The sequence below is a fragment of the Telopea speciosissima genome, chromosome 5 (assembly GCF_018873765.1).
Source record: "Telopea speciosissima isolate NSW1024214 ecotype Mountain lineage chromosome 5, Tspe_v1, whole genome shotgun sequence".
NCBI lineage: Eukaryota > Viridiplantae > Streptophyta > Magnoliopsida > Proteales > Proteaceae > Telopea > Telopea speciosissima.
The window spans coordinates 46,641,795-46,656,616 of NC_057920.1; the positions used below are offsets into that span (position 1 = coordinate 46,641,795).

Below are 14,822 nucleotides of genomic sequence, written 5' to 3' on the forward strand. Positions count from 1 at the left end.
TATGATCGATGATATGATCACTTTCTTATTCAAATTTATTTTTAATTGAGTTCTTCACTTGTAGAGGAACTTGGTTGGTTAACTATTTTATTCATATATATATTAACACGCAGAGGGAGTTTGCTGAGCATGTGAAATCTAGATTGGAGATCACCGAGCCAGATCGGAAGTTTTGGTTGAAGATTTGCAAGAACTTTCTCAAGTCTTACTGACCAATATAGCACTTCGCATTCTTAGAACGCCCAATATTGGGTTTCCTAACATGTATAGATCACTTCCCTCTATAATCCACATGTGATATGGAAACTACTTCTATTATCACATGTGGAATCCTAACCCTAATTGAGTTCTTCTCTTCTCTTATATAAACAATGTAACCGATTCACATCTTGTGGAATGAAATACAACTTCAACTATCATTATGGTATTCAGAGCCGATTAAGCTCCAACGAGCACTCTCTCCCTTTTTTTTTTCTTTGCGCACAACTACGCCTCTTCCACCTTATTGCGATGTCAAAATGGAGAAGTTACCACCGATTATGTACCTGCTGGTCTACCTGCATCTCCTATGCTTGGCGTCCCTTCTCTTCATCATGCTCACCACTATATTTTGATGAAACTCACATCGAAGATTTATTTGTTCTGGTGCACATAGCTTGAACCCTTTCTCGATGGCCAAGGTTTGTTCGGCCATCTTGACAACACCACTCCTTGTCCCACCGATCTAGTTGCGACTCTCATTTGGTGCCGGCAAGATGCTATGTTATGTAGCCTTCTCATTGCCTCTCTTTTTTTGGAAGAGGTCTTCCCATTGATTCTTGGCAAATGGACCAGCTGTGAGATCTGGGATACACTACATGCTACTTATTCTTCCCCTTCTGAGAGTCGTCTCATGTCTCTCACGATGGCCATGCAAGATTTTGAATAGAAACCTGACGAATCCATTTCATAATTTCTTCAATAAGCCAAATCTATATCTTAAGATCTCAGTTCTGTCAGTCATCCTCTTTGTCCAAGTGCCTTGAACATGCATATTTATCGTGACTTTAAGAGTGACTTTAGTGATATTGTCTCTTCTCTCCTCACACATACTACACCACTTGCATATGATGATCACCTTTCGATGCTTCTCAGCCATGAATTTCTTCATGGTACCAAGTTATCCATGCTCTCTCTCACCGTTTCAAGCAACACTGCAGGGTCTCCAATGTTCAGCAACACTGTAGGGTCTCCATCGGCTATGTCTAGGTATGTTGAGTGGATGTCATATCTTCGTGCTAAGTACCCTTGTGGATCTGGTCCGTCAGACTTCTCTAATTGGGTCACTTCATTGATGCCACGTGTCTCATTATTATTTGGTTGCCAGTTTATGGTATAACAAAACTCATCACCAAAATTGTTTCATAGCAACAACATTCGAGTACCTCCTTTCCTAATCATATTCATTTCACCTCGTTGAAATTGATTGAAGGATATAAAATCAAGCAGTATGAGGTCATCAAGTAGAGTTATAAAAATTATTGATCTGAACAAGGCCCTAAAATCGGATAAAGGCTTCTATATATCTTGACCCAAAAAGACTTGTGGGTTGGAATTATTAAAAGGAAATATTGTTCTTGTAAATAATTTAATATTTTGCTACAAAAGTATTGGAGGATATCTATTGGTAAAAATTTTGGTCACAAACCTATTTTTTAATGCCTCGACGCGCCAAAGTCGTAAAAATTCAAGAAGTGTCACTTGATTGAAAATGTCGACCTGACCTCTCTCAGGAGAATGTGATCATCCTCCTACCTCGATTGTTCCAAGGACTTTTGTAGGATATGAGACATTATACGAAGGAGATTCAAAGGGAACTAGAATAAATGAACCCAAATGTTTGTTGATAAAATTGAAGTGGTCATTCTCTTGAGTACATGAAAGAGATCCCTAAAAGGGATTGTTACACTAGAAAGCTAAGAACTAAGGTTAAACTATCCCTAAAACGTCCCACGTTCTTGAAGGATTACGTGTAAGGGAATGATGGGGAAATCGTTAGTGCTCAAAGAGGTTGTTAGAGAGGCTGTTGCGATATGATTCTGTTGGGAAATTGGAGCATTTTGAAGTTGTGTTGTCATTTTTGGCAACGTTTCTAGACATTTTGGTGATGCGGCAATGGTTTTTGGTGAGTTGAAAGAGTTGAACTAGTCAAACAGGCTTCTACATAGCGTCAAGGGCAATTTGGTAATTTGGTAGGGTTATAGTGACATCCAAGCATGGAGAATGTATATTGGCAGTATTTTGGGTCCCTGAAAATTGTTTGGCAAAGGTTCGAAGCAGCAGGTGAAGGTTTTGTTCATCAAAAGCTGTGATTTCATAGGATCACGCAGTGGGGTCCACTTTGAAGATATTTTTGGAAGCCTTAATGGCTGAACTGGGCGAAGAAGTCTTCATAAGAATTTCAGTTCGTTGAGTCTTGGTTCCAACTCAATTTGTTTTAGTTATTTTCGATGTCAGACGAAGAAGTTATGGAGTTTTTTGTGTCGTTGCATGAAAATGGAACGAATTTGGAGAAGGATGTTTTCTCCATACTTAGCCAAATTTTTTGGCTTAAGTTTAACAACCATTCTGTAGACAGGCATTTCCCATTAATTTGTTAAAGTTACAGAATCTCCGAGCATCGGATCAACATCTAGTGCAAGATTCCTCTTGGACGTCACGGATTGGTGCAAGATTCTTTTTAAAAAAAGAAGGAAGAGAGAAAGGAAATAAGAGATTTGGTAGTGGAGTGTGACATCAGCATGACATCACATCCTATTTTTAATGTTGATAGCTTTGTGAATTTCATTGACATGTGTCCTCATTACGCATGGTTTTGTCACGAAGAATCCAGTTATTTACGATTCTACCACTGGTTACCCGTTTTGGAGCATCCAACTTTGGAAAGCCATATCTTGGTCATCCGAAGTCCAAATGGGACGAATTGTTTTTTGAAATTGGGTGATTTTTCAAGAGGAATCCATTGGAGGAGTTGCAGCATCGTTTGAGCATAGAAAATCGATGATATCACTGGTTTATGCTTGATGACTCCGTATTGAAGATGGTTTGAGCAGTGGGGCATACATAGACTTGATTTTTATGCGTCAGAGGCTTCATGATTGTTGGATTACTCTACAAGAGGTGATCTTCGATTGTAAATCCCCATTATGAGTTTCTAGGATGCATGTTTAGTTGAAAAAAAACCTAGTTTGATTGTAAGCTAATATTGGCCATTGTATTGGGGGATTTAGTTCTGTTATTTGCAATTAATTATTGTAACTCTGTCAAGTGGGGGCTTGCACAGAGATTGCTGTAGTTGCCCTTGTTTGTGTGGTTACACAAACTGAAGCAGGGCTTGGGAGTTCCTGCGTGATTGTAGCCATCAAAATTTGAGTAGTGTATTGAGGGAATACGAAACCCTATACGGGTATTCCTCCGTGGACGTTGGCACTCTGGCCGAACCACATATATCTGGTGTTCTGTCTTGCACTTATTTTTCAACATATATTTGAAGTGTGTGTTGTGCAGAGTGAAGGGACACTGTCTGGTAGACCCAACCACGTTGTGGTGTGTGGTGGACGTGTCTATGTGTGATTGGTAATTACGGGACTGCCCCAGCCAATCTTGAATTGTACTTAAGAAAACATCACCAGTGTGGTATCTGTTAGAGATTGGAAGAAAGTTTTTGGTGACCCTGATTCACCCCCCCCTCTCAGTGTCAACCTAAGTTTATCAATTGGCATCAGAGCTTGGTTACCTTAGAGAGGAAGCTTAACAGTTTCGGGTTGATCTGAGCTTGGTTGACAATGGCATCCAGTGAAGGAAGAAGCATGCATGGGAAAATTCCAATTTTTGATGGGTCAAATTACAATTTTTGGAAGATCAGAATGGAGGCTTATCTGAAGTCTTTAGATTATAGAGTCTGACTAGCAGTGAAGAACGGTTACACGCCCCCTACTACAGACATCACAGAGACAGCAGAGATGAAGAAGTGCGAAGACGATGCCAAGGCAGTAAATGCACTTCTAGGCTCCCTTGTGAACAACGAATTTACTAGAGTGGTCGGTTGCACAACATCAAAGGAGATTTGGGATAAACTTACAAATGTCCATGAGGGAGATGATAAAATTAGAGAGGCAAAGCTACAACACCACAAGAACTTGTTTGAAGGGTTGAAGATGTCTGAGGCAGAGACAGTTGAACAGTTCATGAGCAGGGTAAACGAAATCATCAACTCCATTAGAGGGTTAGCTGAAGACTTGAAGGATGCAATAGTAGTGAAGAAAATATTGAGATCTTTACCTGAATTATACAACCTGAAGGTGTCTGCCATAGAAGAGTCAAAAAATTTGAACATCTTGAGCATGGATGAGTTGCTTGGAACTTTAACGGCTTGTGAGATGAGAATGGTCATGTCCAAACCAACAGAGAAGGAAGCCGCATTTAAAGCCATGAAGAAACTAAAAATCAAAGAAGATAGTGAAGATGAGGATTCTAATGATGAGTTAATAGCCTACTTGGCTAGGAAACTCAAGAGAGGTGGAGGCAAATACAAGGGAAAACTTCCCTTGAAATGTTTTGATTGTGGTGGAATTGGGCACTTTGCTTCAAAATGTCCCAAGAAAGGCAAGGTTATAGATTCTGATGATGAAGATACTCAAGAGAGCAGGTTCAAGAAAGGGAAAAAGAAGTTCATTCCTAGAAAAGGGAATTTCAAGAAGAAAAATCTCATCTCAAAGAAGTGCAAGTCTTCTTCAGATGAGTCATCAGAAGATGATGATGAGTCAGATGATGAGTCATTTGAGACTTTATTTATGACACTTGAAGACAAGGTGCAACATAAGACTACTAAAGAGTCTAAAGAAGAGGAAGAACAGGAAGCTGAGTATGACCTGCAAACTAGAGTTGTATTCTGCTTTAACTAATCTCAAGGGTGCCAAAAAGAAGATAAAAATCTTACAGAGTTATCTTGTGGAGAAGGAGGAGCAGGTCAGCCAATTAAACATTACTGTTGAAGAGATGACCAAGATCACTAATGAGCTGAGTATCAATCTATCATCCAAAGCAGAGGAGTGCACTGTCCTTGAAGAGAAATTGAAGATGTTGAAGATTGAATTGGAAGAGATACAGAAGATGAACTTACAAGAAGAAATTACATCATCTCCTCCAGTTAACATTTTGAAATCCAAGGGCAAGGAAGTTGTGTCTCAACCAACTGGAGTGGATATTTCATCATCTAGAAAGTCAAATGAAAATATGTTAGATGAGATCCTTAGCCTTCAGAGACCTTTACATTTGAAGACTAGCTTAGGATATGTGAAAGAAGGATCTTCTGGAGCAGTGAAGACCAGAGGCACAGGAACTGCAAGAAACCCGATGAGATTTGTTAAGGAGAAATAGAGGGCCTCACAGGTTAAAAAGGTTGCTAAGAGGACAGTTGACAAAGATGGGTTTACTTCACTCAGTTATCAGAAGGCAAGAGGTTCTTGGCAGCGATATAGCTTCAGAGGGTACTGCTATGGGTGCAATAGTTATGGGCACAGAGTAATAGATTGTAAAAGACAGTCCAAGCCTACAGAGTTCACAAGTAGGAACAAGTTTGCTCCCTTGGCAGAACAAAGGGTGGAGTGTTACAGGTGTCACAGGATGGGACACATTGCCAGAAATTGCATGACTATACTTTCATCCCAGAGGCAGCTAAGAAGAATACATAATGATAATCATCCACCCAAGCAAGGTCAGAAACAAAAGGTAAGAGAACCTATTACCGTAGCAGACAAGGCAGTATGGGTTGAGAAGAGATAGAAAGGGACTTGTGAATCATTAATTGTTCAGACAACTTTCAAAGCACATAGCAGACCATCACCGTGGATTCTTGACAGTGGTTGCTCGACTCACATGACAGGTGACAAGGGAATATTTCTGAGTCTTGATTCAGTTGAGGGTGGTTCTGTCAGCTTTGGAAACAATGTTGGGGCAAAGATAGAAGGCAGAGGCACAGTGAACCTGGATACAGAAAATGTCAAGACAAACAATGTCCTATATGTTAGTGGTCTGAAGCACAACCTGCTCAGTGTGAGCCAGATTTGTGACAGTGGAAATCAAGTCTTGTTCATCAAGGAGGGTTGTGTGATCAAGAAGATAAAAAATGGAAAGACTATGGCACGAGGAACAAGAACTACAGGCAATCTTTATACCCTTTCAGAAGCACATGAAGATAGATGCATGTTGGGACATGAAGATGAAAACTTGTTATGGCATAGGAGATTGGGACACATCAGCTTCAAGAATTTAGCTAAGTTGAGTAAGAAAAAGGCAGTCAGAGATCTACCCAAAATCAAGTCTCCAACAAACCATGTTTGTGCACCATGTCAGAAAGGAAAGCAGACTAGGGCCACATACAAGTCAAAGGAGCGTCATACAAGTAAGCCTTTGGACTTGATCCATACGGATCTATGTGGACCCATGAGAACGGAAGCAATTGGAGGTGAAAGGTACTTCATTCTATTCATAGATGAATGTACAAGGATGAGTTGTGTCGTGTTTCTGAAGGACAAAACAGAGGCCTTAGAGTGTTTCAAGATTTTTAAGAATAGAGTGGAAATGAAACAGGAAGGACAATTAAGTGCCTCAGATCTGACCAAGGCAAGGAGTTTACTTGGAATTTATTTTCCAATTTTTATCATGAACATGGGATCAGGATTCAGCATTCAATAGCTCGTACCCCTCAACAAAATGGGGTAGTGGAAAGGAAGAACAGGACCGTTCAATAAATGGCAAGGGCAATGTTGACTGAAAATAATGTTGCTAGGAGATTTTGGAAAGAAGCAATTTTTTTTGCAGTACACATCCAGAACAGGTGCCTGCTTAGACCAAATGAATTCAAGATGCCGTACGAGCTATGGTATGGAAGGAGAGCCATAGTGAAATACCTTAGGGTATTTGGGTCTAGATGCTTCATCAAGAGAAAGGAAGATAATCTTGGAAAGTTTGACGATAGAGCAGACGAAGGAATTTTCTTGGGGTATTCTTCAAAGAGCAAGGCCTACAGATGCTTCAATAAAAGATTGGGGAAGGTGTAGAGAGTTTAGATGTAAGAGTTGACGAACAATTTCCCCACTCTAAACCAGTAGAGTTAGAAGAGCAAGCTTTTGAAGAGTTTGATGATGATACAGTTGTGGATGATGAAGTTGTGGAAGTTCAGAAGAATGATGATGATGCAGATACAGATATTCTTGATACTGAAACGGTGATATAGAGAGATGGTAGACCTAAGGACACCCTAATACAGAAGAACCATCCTCCCCAACAAATCATTGGTGACCCAAGTGCTGGAATTCAAACAAGGAAAATAAAGAAGCCCAAGGAAATGCTTTCTTTGTTGTCACAAGTTGAGCCCAAGACAGTTGATGAGGCAAGTAGAGATGAGAATTGGGTCAAGGCAATGAATGAAGAACTGGACCAAATAGAGAAGAACAATACATGGGAGCTAGTCCCCAGACAGGCAGATAAGAACATCATCGGTACCAAGTGGGTCTTTAGAAACAAGTTGAATGAAGATGGCCAGGTGGCTAGAAACAAAGCCAGACTTGTGTGCAAGGGTTACGCTCAGGTAGAGGGGATAGACTTCGATGAGACATTTGCACTGGTAGCAAGATTGGAATCTATATGGATGTTCTTGGCATTGGCTGTGCACAAGGGGTTCATGGTTTATCAGATGGACGTAAAGTTAGCGTTCTTAAATGGTAATCTTGAAGAAGAGGCGTACATCGAGCAACCAGATGGCTTTTAGATTGGTGAGGATCCAAATATGGTTTGTAGATAGAAAAAGGCTCTCTATGGCTTGAAACAAGCTCCAAGAGCCTGGTACTCCAGACTTGATACCTACTTACATTAGTTGGGACTACAAAAAGGCCTGGTTGATAGCAACCTATATGTTATGATAGAGCATAGTTGTCAACTGGTGGTTGTGGTTTATGTCGATGACATAATTTTTGGTGGACATAGTGATGTGGTGTGTAAGCAATTTGCAGAGAGGATGAAGACCGAATTTGAGATGTCCATATTAGGAGAGCTATCCTACTTTTTGGGTTTGCAGGTGAACCAGAAGAAAAATGGCATCTTCATTTCACAGGTGAAATATGCAAAGGAGATGTTGAAAAAATTCAACATGGAGGACAGTAAACCGGTGGGTACCCCAATGGTTGTAGGATGCAAGCTGAGTTCAACAGATGAATCACCTCTGGTGGATCAGACTTTATACAGGTTAATGATAGGCAGTCTACTGTATTAGACGGCATTGAGACCAGATATCTTGCAATCAGTTTGTTTAGTGGCCAGGTTTTAGTCAAATCCCAAGGAGACACACTTGTTGGCACTGAAACAGATTTTTAGGTACTTGAAAGGTACAATGGATTATGGGTTATGGTACCCAAGGACAGACCACTTCACACTTACTGCGTTTTCAGATGCAGATTGGGCCGGCAGTATTAATGACAGAAAAAGCACTAGTGGCGGTGCTTTCTATTTGGGGAAAAGCTTGGTGGCATGGCATAGTAAGAAACAAGAGTCAGTTTCATTGTCGACAGTAGAGGCCGAATATATAGCAGCAGCAGCCAGTTGCACTCAGGTTATATGGATGAAGAGGCAAATAGCTGATTTTGGCATTGAAAGTGATGAACCAATTGATATTATGTGCGACAACATGAGCGCCATCAACATTTCAAAGAACCCTGTGCAGCATTCCAGGACCAAGCACATTGACATCAGGTATCATTTTTTTAAGGAGAAGGTCGGCACCAATGAGGTGAGACTTGAGTTTGTTCCTACTGAGGAACAGGTAGCCGACATATTCACCAAACCGCTCCCTAACGAGACATTTGACAGGTTACGAGAAAAACTTGGAATTTGCATTCCACAGGCACAGTAAGTGGTATAGGTGCAGGGGGAGTGCATGTACGGGCATAGGGGGAGATGCTATGCAGGAGGAGTCACCCTTTGTATTTGTTGTCAAAGGGGGAGAAGAATAAGAATCCTTGTGTACTACTGTACAACTCAGAGTACGTCAGTGCCTCGCTATTTGGTGTTATATGGATGTGGGTTGCCAACAATTCCAACGGGGGAGATTGTTGGGCAATTGGAGCATTTTGAAGTTGTGTTGTCATTTTTGGCAACGTTTCTAGATATTTTGATGATGCGGCAATGGTTTTTGGTGAGTTGAAAGAGTTGAACTGGTCAAACAGGCATCTACATAGCGTCAACGGCAATTTGGTCATTTGGCAGGGTTATAGTGACATCCAAGCATGGAGAATGTATATTGGCAGTATTTTGGGTCCCTAAAAATTTTTTGGCAAAGGCTCAAAGCAGCAGGTGAAGGTTTCGTTCATCAAAAGCTGTGATTTCATGGGATCGTGCAATGGGGTCCACTTTGAAGCTATTTTTGGAAGCATTAATGGCTGAACTGGGCAAAGAAATCTTCATAAGAATTTCAGTTCGCTGAGTCTTGGTTCCAACGCAATTTGTTTCACTTATTTTTTATGTTAGACGAATAAGTTATGGAGTTTTTCGTGTTGTTGCACGAAAACGGAGCGAATCTGGAGAAGGATGTTTTCTCCATACTTAGCCAAATTTTTTGGCTTAAGTTTAACAACTATTCTGTAGACAGACATTTCCTATTAATTTGTTAAAGTTACAGAATCTCCACGAGTGTCGGATCAACATCTAGTGCAAGATTCCTCTTGGACGTCGTGGATTGGTGCAAGAATCTTTTTAAAAAAAGAAGGAAGAGAGAAAGGAAATAAGAGATTTGGTAGTGGAGTGTGACATCAGCATGACATCACATCCTATTTTTGACGTTGATAACTTTGTGAATTTCTTTGACATGTGTCCTTGTTACGCATGGTTTTGTCACGAAGAATCTAGTTATTTACGATTCTGCCACTGGTTACCCGTTTTGGAGCATCCAACTTTGGAAAGCCATAACTTGGTCATCCGAAGTCCAAATGGGACGAAATGTTTTTTGAAATTGGGTGATTTTCCGAGAGAAATCCATTGGAAGGAGTTGAAGCATCGTTTGAGCATAGAAAATTGACTATATCACTGGTTTATGCTCGAGGCCTCCGTATTGAAGATGGTATGAGCAGTGGAGCGTACACAGACTCGATTTTTATGCGTTAGAGGCTTCATGATTGTTGGATTACTCTACAAGAGGTAATCTTCGATTGTAAATCCCCATTATGAATTTCTAGGTTGCATGTTTAGTTGAAAAAAAACCTAGTTTGCAATTAAGCCAATATTAGCCATTGTATTGGGGCAATTAGTTCTGTTATTTGCAATTAATTATTGTTACTCTGTCAAGTGGGGGCTTGCACAGAGATTGTGGTAGTTGCCCTCATTTGTGTGGTTGCACAAATTGAAGCAGGGATTGGGAGTTCCTGGGTGGGTGGTTGTAGCCATCAAAATTTGAGTAGTGTATTGAGGGAATACGAAACCCTATATGGGTATTCCTCCGTGGACATAGGCACTCTGGCCGAACCACATATATCTGGTGTTCTGTCTTGCACTTATTTTTCAACATATATTTGAAGTGTGTGTTGTGCAGAGTGGAGGGACACTGTCTGGTAGACCCAACCACGTTGTGGTGTGTGGTGGATGTGTCTGTGTGTGATTGGTAATTACGGGACTGCCCCGGCCAATCTTGAATTGTACTTGAGAAGACATCACCAGTGTGGTATCTGTTATAGATTGGAAGAAAGGTTTTGGTGACCCTGTTTCACCCTCCCTCTTAGTGTCAACCTGAGTTTATCAGATTCACTTAGGGAATATTAGCTGTTAGGTTTTATATCCATCGTACACCCATCTATCTATATATTGAGAAGAGAATGAATGGAAACATAGAGAATTATCCACTTATGCATTTTGTCTCTCTCTCTCTCTCTCTCTCTCTCTCTCCCTCTCTTCTCCTTTCTTTCCTCTTCATCTTCTGCTTCTTATCTTCTCCTCCTTTTTCTTCTTATTTTCTAGGTTCCAAGATCCTATTGAGCGCAACATTTGGTGCTTTCGTTTAGAGCAATGATGGCTGATGGTACTTGCTTGCAGCAGATAGATGAATCGATCAAGCAATTGGGAACAACTGCTTTGGATTATGGTGGTCGATTGGATTCGCTTCACAAGGCAGTGGCTGACAACAGTGCTCCCTCTCCAAGTTGGTTCTTCGCCTCATCACCATGGATGGGCTCTTAGAACAGGCTCTGCACCTCTCAACACCTTCACCAAAGCAGCGATCAGGCAATTCTGCACATTTTGTAACGCCATTTCCATAAACCAACAATCTCATCCAGACGAGAACCATACAACTCAACTTTCCAAGATTCGATGGAGTTGATCCTATTGGATGGATCTTCAAGGCAGAGCGTTTCTTCGATTTCCATCTTGAATCGTTATCCTCTCTTGTAACTGAACGGTGCTGTATCGCATCATGCGGTGTAGTAGAGGCCATGTGGCACAGCAAGCCCCACATGGTGCACATGGCCTCTGCAGCCGCTGCACAATGCAGTACAGCACCGTGCAATTACTGCATAGGATAAAAATTCTTTCCATCTTACACCAGACGATCAGAGGTTGCTGGTATCCTCCTTCCATAGGATGGCCCATGTAAATAGAACACAGGCCAGGCCTGGTCCAAGCCGCCCACAAGGGGCAGGTCAAACCCGACCCAATCCTGGTGCGCATGGGAAGAACCAGCCACTTAAGTGGCTAGGTCTATTTCTCCCTCTTAGATAGATTCCCAGTGGGAGTCTAAAAGGGGCAGGGGTCTTGAGGTTTTGGCTTTATATAGAAAGCCTGTAACCCTAAGACCTAGAGATTTATGAAAACCAAAATTCTCCCTCTCTCCAGTGTTTGTGTTCTCTTTGCGATTCCATCTCTTCCTAGGGATTTGTGATGTGGAGTTCTTTATGGAGAAGCCTGTCGTGATCGTCGAGATTCGCTCACGTGCTCGTAACCATCGGCTTGGCTTTTGATCCTTCTTCCACTGCGCTTCCATACACATTCAGGTATGATCCAAACCCTAGTTAATTTGGATCTTGGTGTTTGTGACCTAACAATGGCATTAGAGCTATTGGCTTTTGGTTCGCATGTTTTTTTTTTTTTTTTTCTTTCTTCCCCATGCCTCACTACCCTTGGCGCACGCCTGCGGCCAGCGGTTGCCGCGGATGTGTGCAGGGGCATGCATGACCTATCCGTGCACAACAATAGCAGCAGCAGGCCGTGGCTTGAGCTGCTGCGACTGTGTGCAGTAGGGCGTACACATGGCAGCAGCCGCTGGCTGTGCTAAGCAGCTGCTACCGAGTATTAAAAAAAAAAAAAAAAAGAGAAAACGGAGAAGAAAGAAACAGAAAGGAATGAAAGAAGGGAAAAAAAAAAAAAAAAGAAAACCATGCATGACGCACAACAATCATGAAAAACAGATTATTTTTTCATGATTGCTGAGATGATTGAAAAGTAATTATGAACAGGTTTTTTTAATGTTTTTTTTTTTTAAAAAAAAGAGCAATCTGTTTTATTTTTTTTCTTTTCTTTGATTTTTTTGTTTTGGCCGTGATGTGCTTATGCGCACAGCAGCGGCAGTAGCAGGCCATGGCTGTGTGCCACAAGGCTGCTTGCATAGCAATCAATCCCACGATATAAAAAATATATATATATGGGCAGATTCCTTTTTTTTTAGGATTTGATTTTTTTAGGGTTTTTAGGGGAAGGAGATGGGTGAAGTGGGAATCCCTTTACCCACCTCCTTACCTTTTTCCCTAATGGGCTTATATTTACAGGCATGGGCCATTTTTCAGGGTTTTAATTGTTGTTTTTATATTTATTTTTTCCATTATGCATTTGCAAATTTAAATTAGCAATTATAAACCCCCCATTGCGGTCCAAACCGGTTTGACGCTACCATTGGGGTAATGCTGTCAAACATCCCATCCCATGCACAACATGTGTTTTTATTATTTTTTATTTGTCCATGGGATGGATTTGGTGCTTGCATAGTGATATGTTTTTTGAGCTGTATGTGCATTAGAGTTGGTACTTGGAAGTGATACAAAGTGCAATGCTCGCCGATAGTTTGTAATAGGAATCTTGAAAGTAAAGAGTCGGTTATAATTTTTTAATATTTTTTGAGAAGCCATGTATTGGGAGCTACTGCACTGCGTATCACAACCCCGTACTGACTCGGCATATCACTTTCAAGTACCAATTTGGGTCTCTTGGTGAGTCCCTTGCTCACCCGATGTATGGCGCATTAAGTTGTGGTTAGGAGATGCTTTTTCCTCTTATTTTTGTTCAAAATCAATTAAAGTTACGTCCCCAAACCCATATAATGTGAGATTTGACTACCAGCTTAGCGAAGTTTTTGGTCTCATGGGGTGGGAAAAGGAACCATTAACTTTAATTAGGGTTTCTTGAACAAATTTGGTTTATGGATGTATACTAAATGTACTCCCTTGCACATTGTAGTGATGACCTCTAAAAGTGTTGTTGCTGACCTTAACCAAAACAACAAGTTGAATGGCACCAACTATGACATGTGGCACCAAAAGGCCCAATTCTTGCTTAATGAGCAAGATTACCTTGAACACCTGACCACTGAAATGACTCCACCCGAAGTTGGTACTACCGCCCATCACCGTCAAGAAAAAGAGGCTTACAATAATTGGTTTAAGAGAGATCATAGTGCATGTTTTCTTATGTTAAGCACGATGCATGATGATCTCATCGGCCAGTATGAGATGTGTGAGACTGCCAAGTCCATGTGGGACCAAGTAAAGCTCGATTGTGGTGGTACATCCACTACCAGGCTTAGGTCTATGACCTTGAAGTTTGAGATGTACCGTAAGGACCCCAAGCACACTATAGTTGAACCCCTGAGGGTCGTGAAAGACATGATCCAAAAATTAGATGATGCTGGGGTACACCTTACCGATGAGCAGCAAGTATAAGCCGTCATCAGGATGTTGCCTGATTCCTGGGGGGAAATGAAGATAGTTCTAACACACAACAAAACTATCAAGACATTTAATGACATTGCGGCTCATGAGGAACTAGAGGCGGAGTGCCTAGAGTCGACCCAATCACATGCCTTTGTCGCCCAAGCGGGGCAGCGTAAGAATAGGTCTAAGCGCAAGAGACAGAGGACCACTGGGAATCAGGACCAGGCTCAAAATGCTGCACCAATTGGGCGTAAGACAACCAAGTGCCGACGTGGCAAGCGAGGTGGAAAGAAATATATCACCAAGGTCAAGTGCTATAACTGTCAGAAGATGGGGCACTTCGCTCGTGACTGCATTGAAGCGAAGCAAGTACCATTTCTACCCCTCTCTCGTTGTACTTTTGTATGTACACACGTTTGGTTGCCCAAACCCAATCTGACTGGATTGTGGATACAGGTGCAACAAGACACATAGCGCGAGATCGAGGAGGGTATGTAGATTATAGAAAGATTTTGGATGGTGCCTAAAGTATCTACATGGGGAATGGCACGAGTGTAGCAGTTCAAGGAGTTGGTACCTACCAGCTCACCTTGCGCTCTGGGTGCATCTTGCTACTTCATGATGTGCTATATGCACTAGAAATCCAGCATAATCTACTTTCTGTTACTACATTATTGACTTTAGGTTTATGGTGACTCATTTGAGATACTATTGGATGGTAGTGTTTTTGGATATTGTAGACTTGAGAATGGTTTTGTTAAATTAGATTTAATGATTCCTGGTGTTTCCTCTTCATCTTTTGTAGTTGATTCTAATACTAGT

At 41.3% G+C, this 14,822-nt stretch overlaps 1 protein-coding gene across 1 annotated transcript; it reads left to right on the top strand.

Moving 5' to 3' along the window:
- Positions 1–7,957: 7,957 nt before the first annotated feature.
- LOC122663010 (uncharacterized mitochondrial protein AtMg00810-like) lies at positions 7,958–8,311 on the top strand. The gene has a single exon (XM_043858718.1). It carries the CDS (start codon positions 7,958–7,960, stop codon positions 8,309–8,311), a length of 354 nt encoding a protein of 117 aa, XP_043714653.1.
- Positions 8,312–14,822: the final 6,511 nt, after the last annotated feature.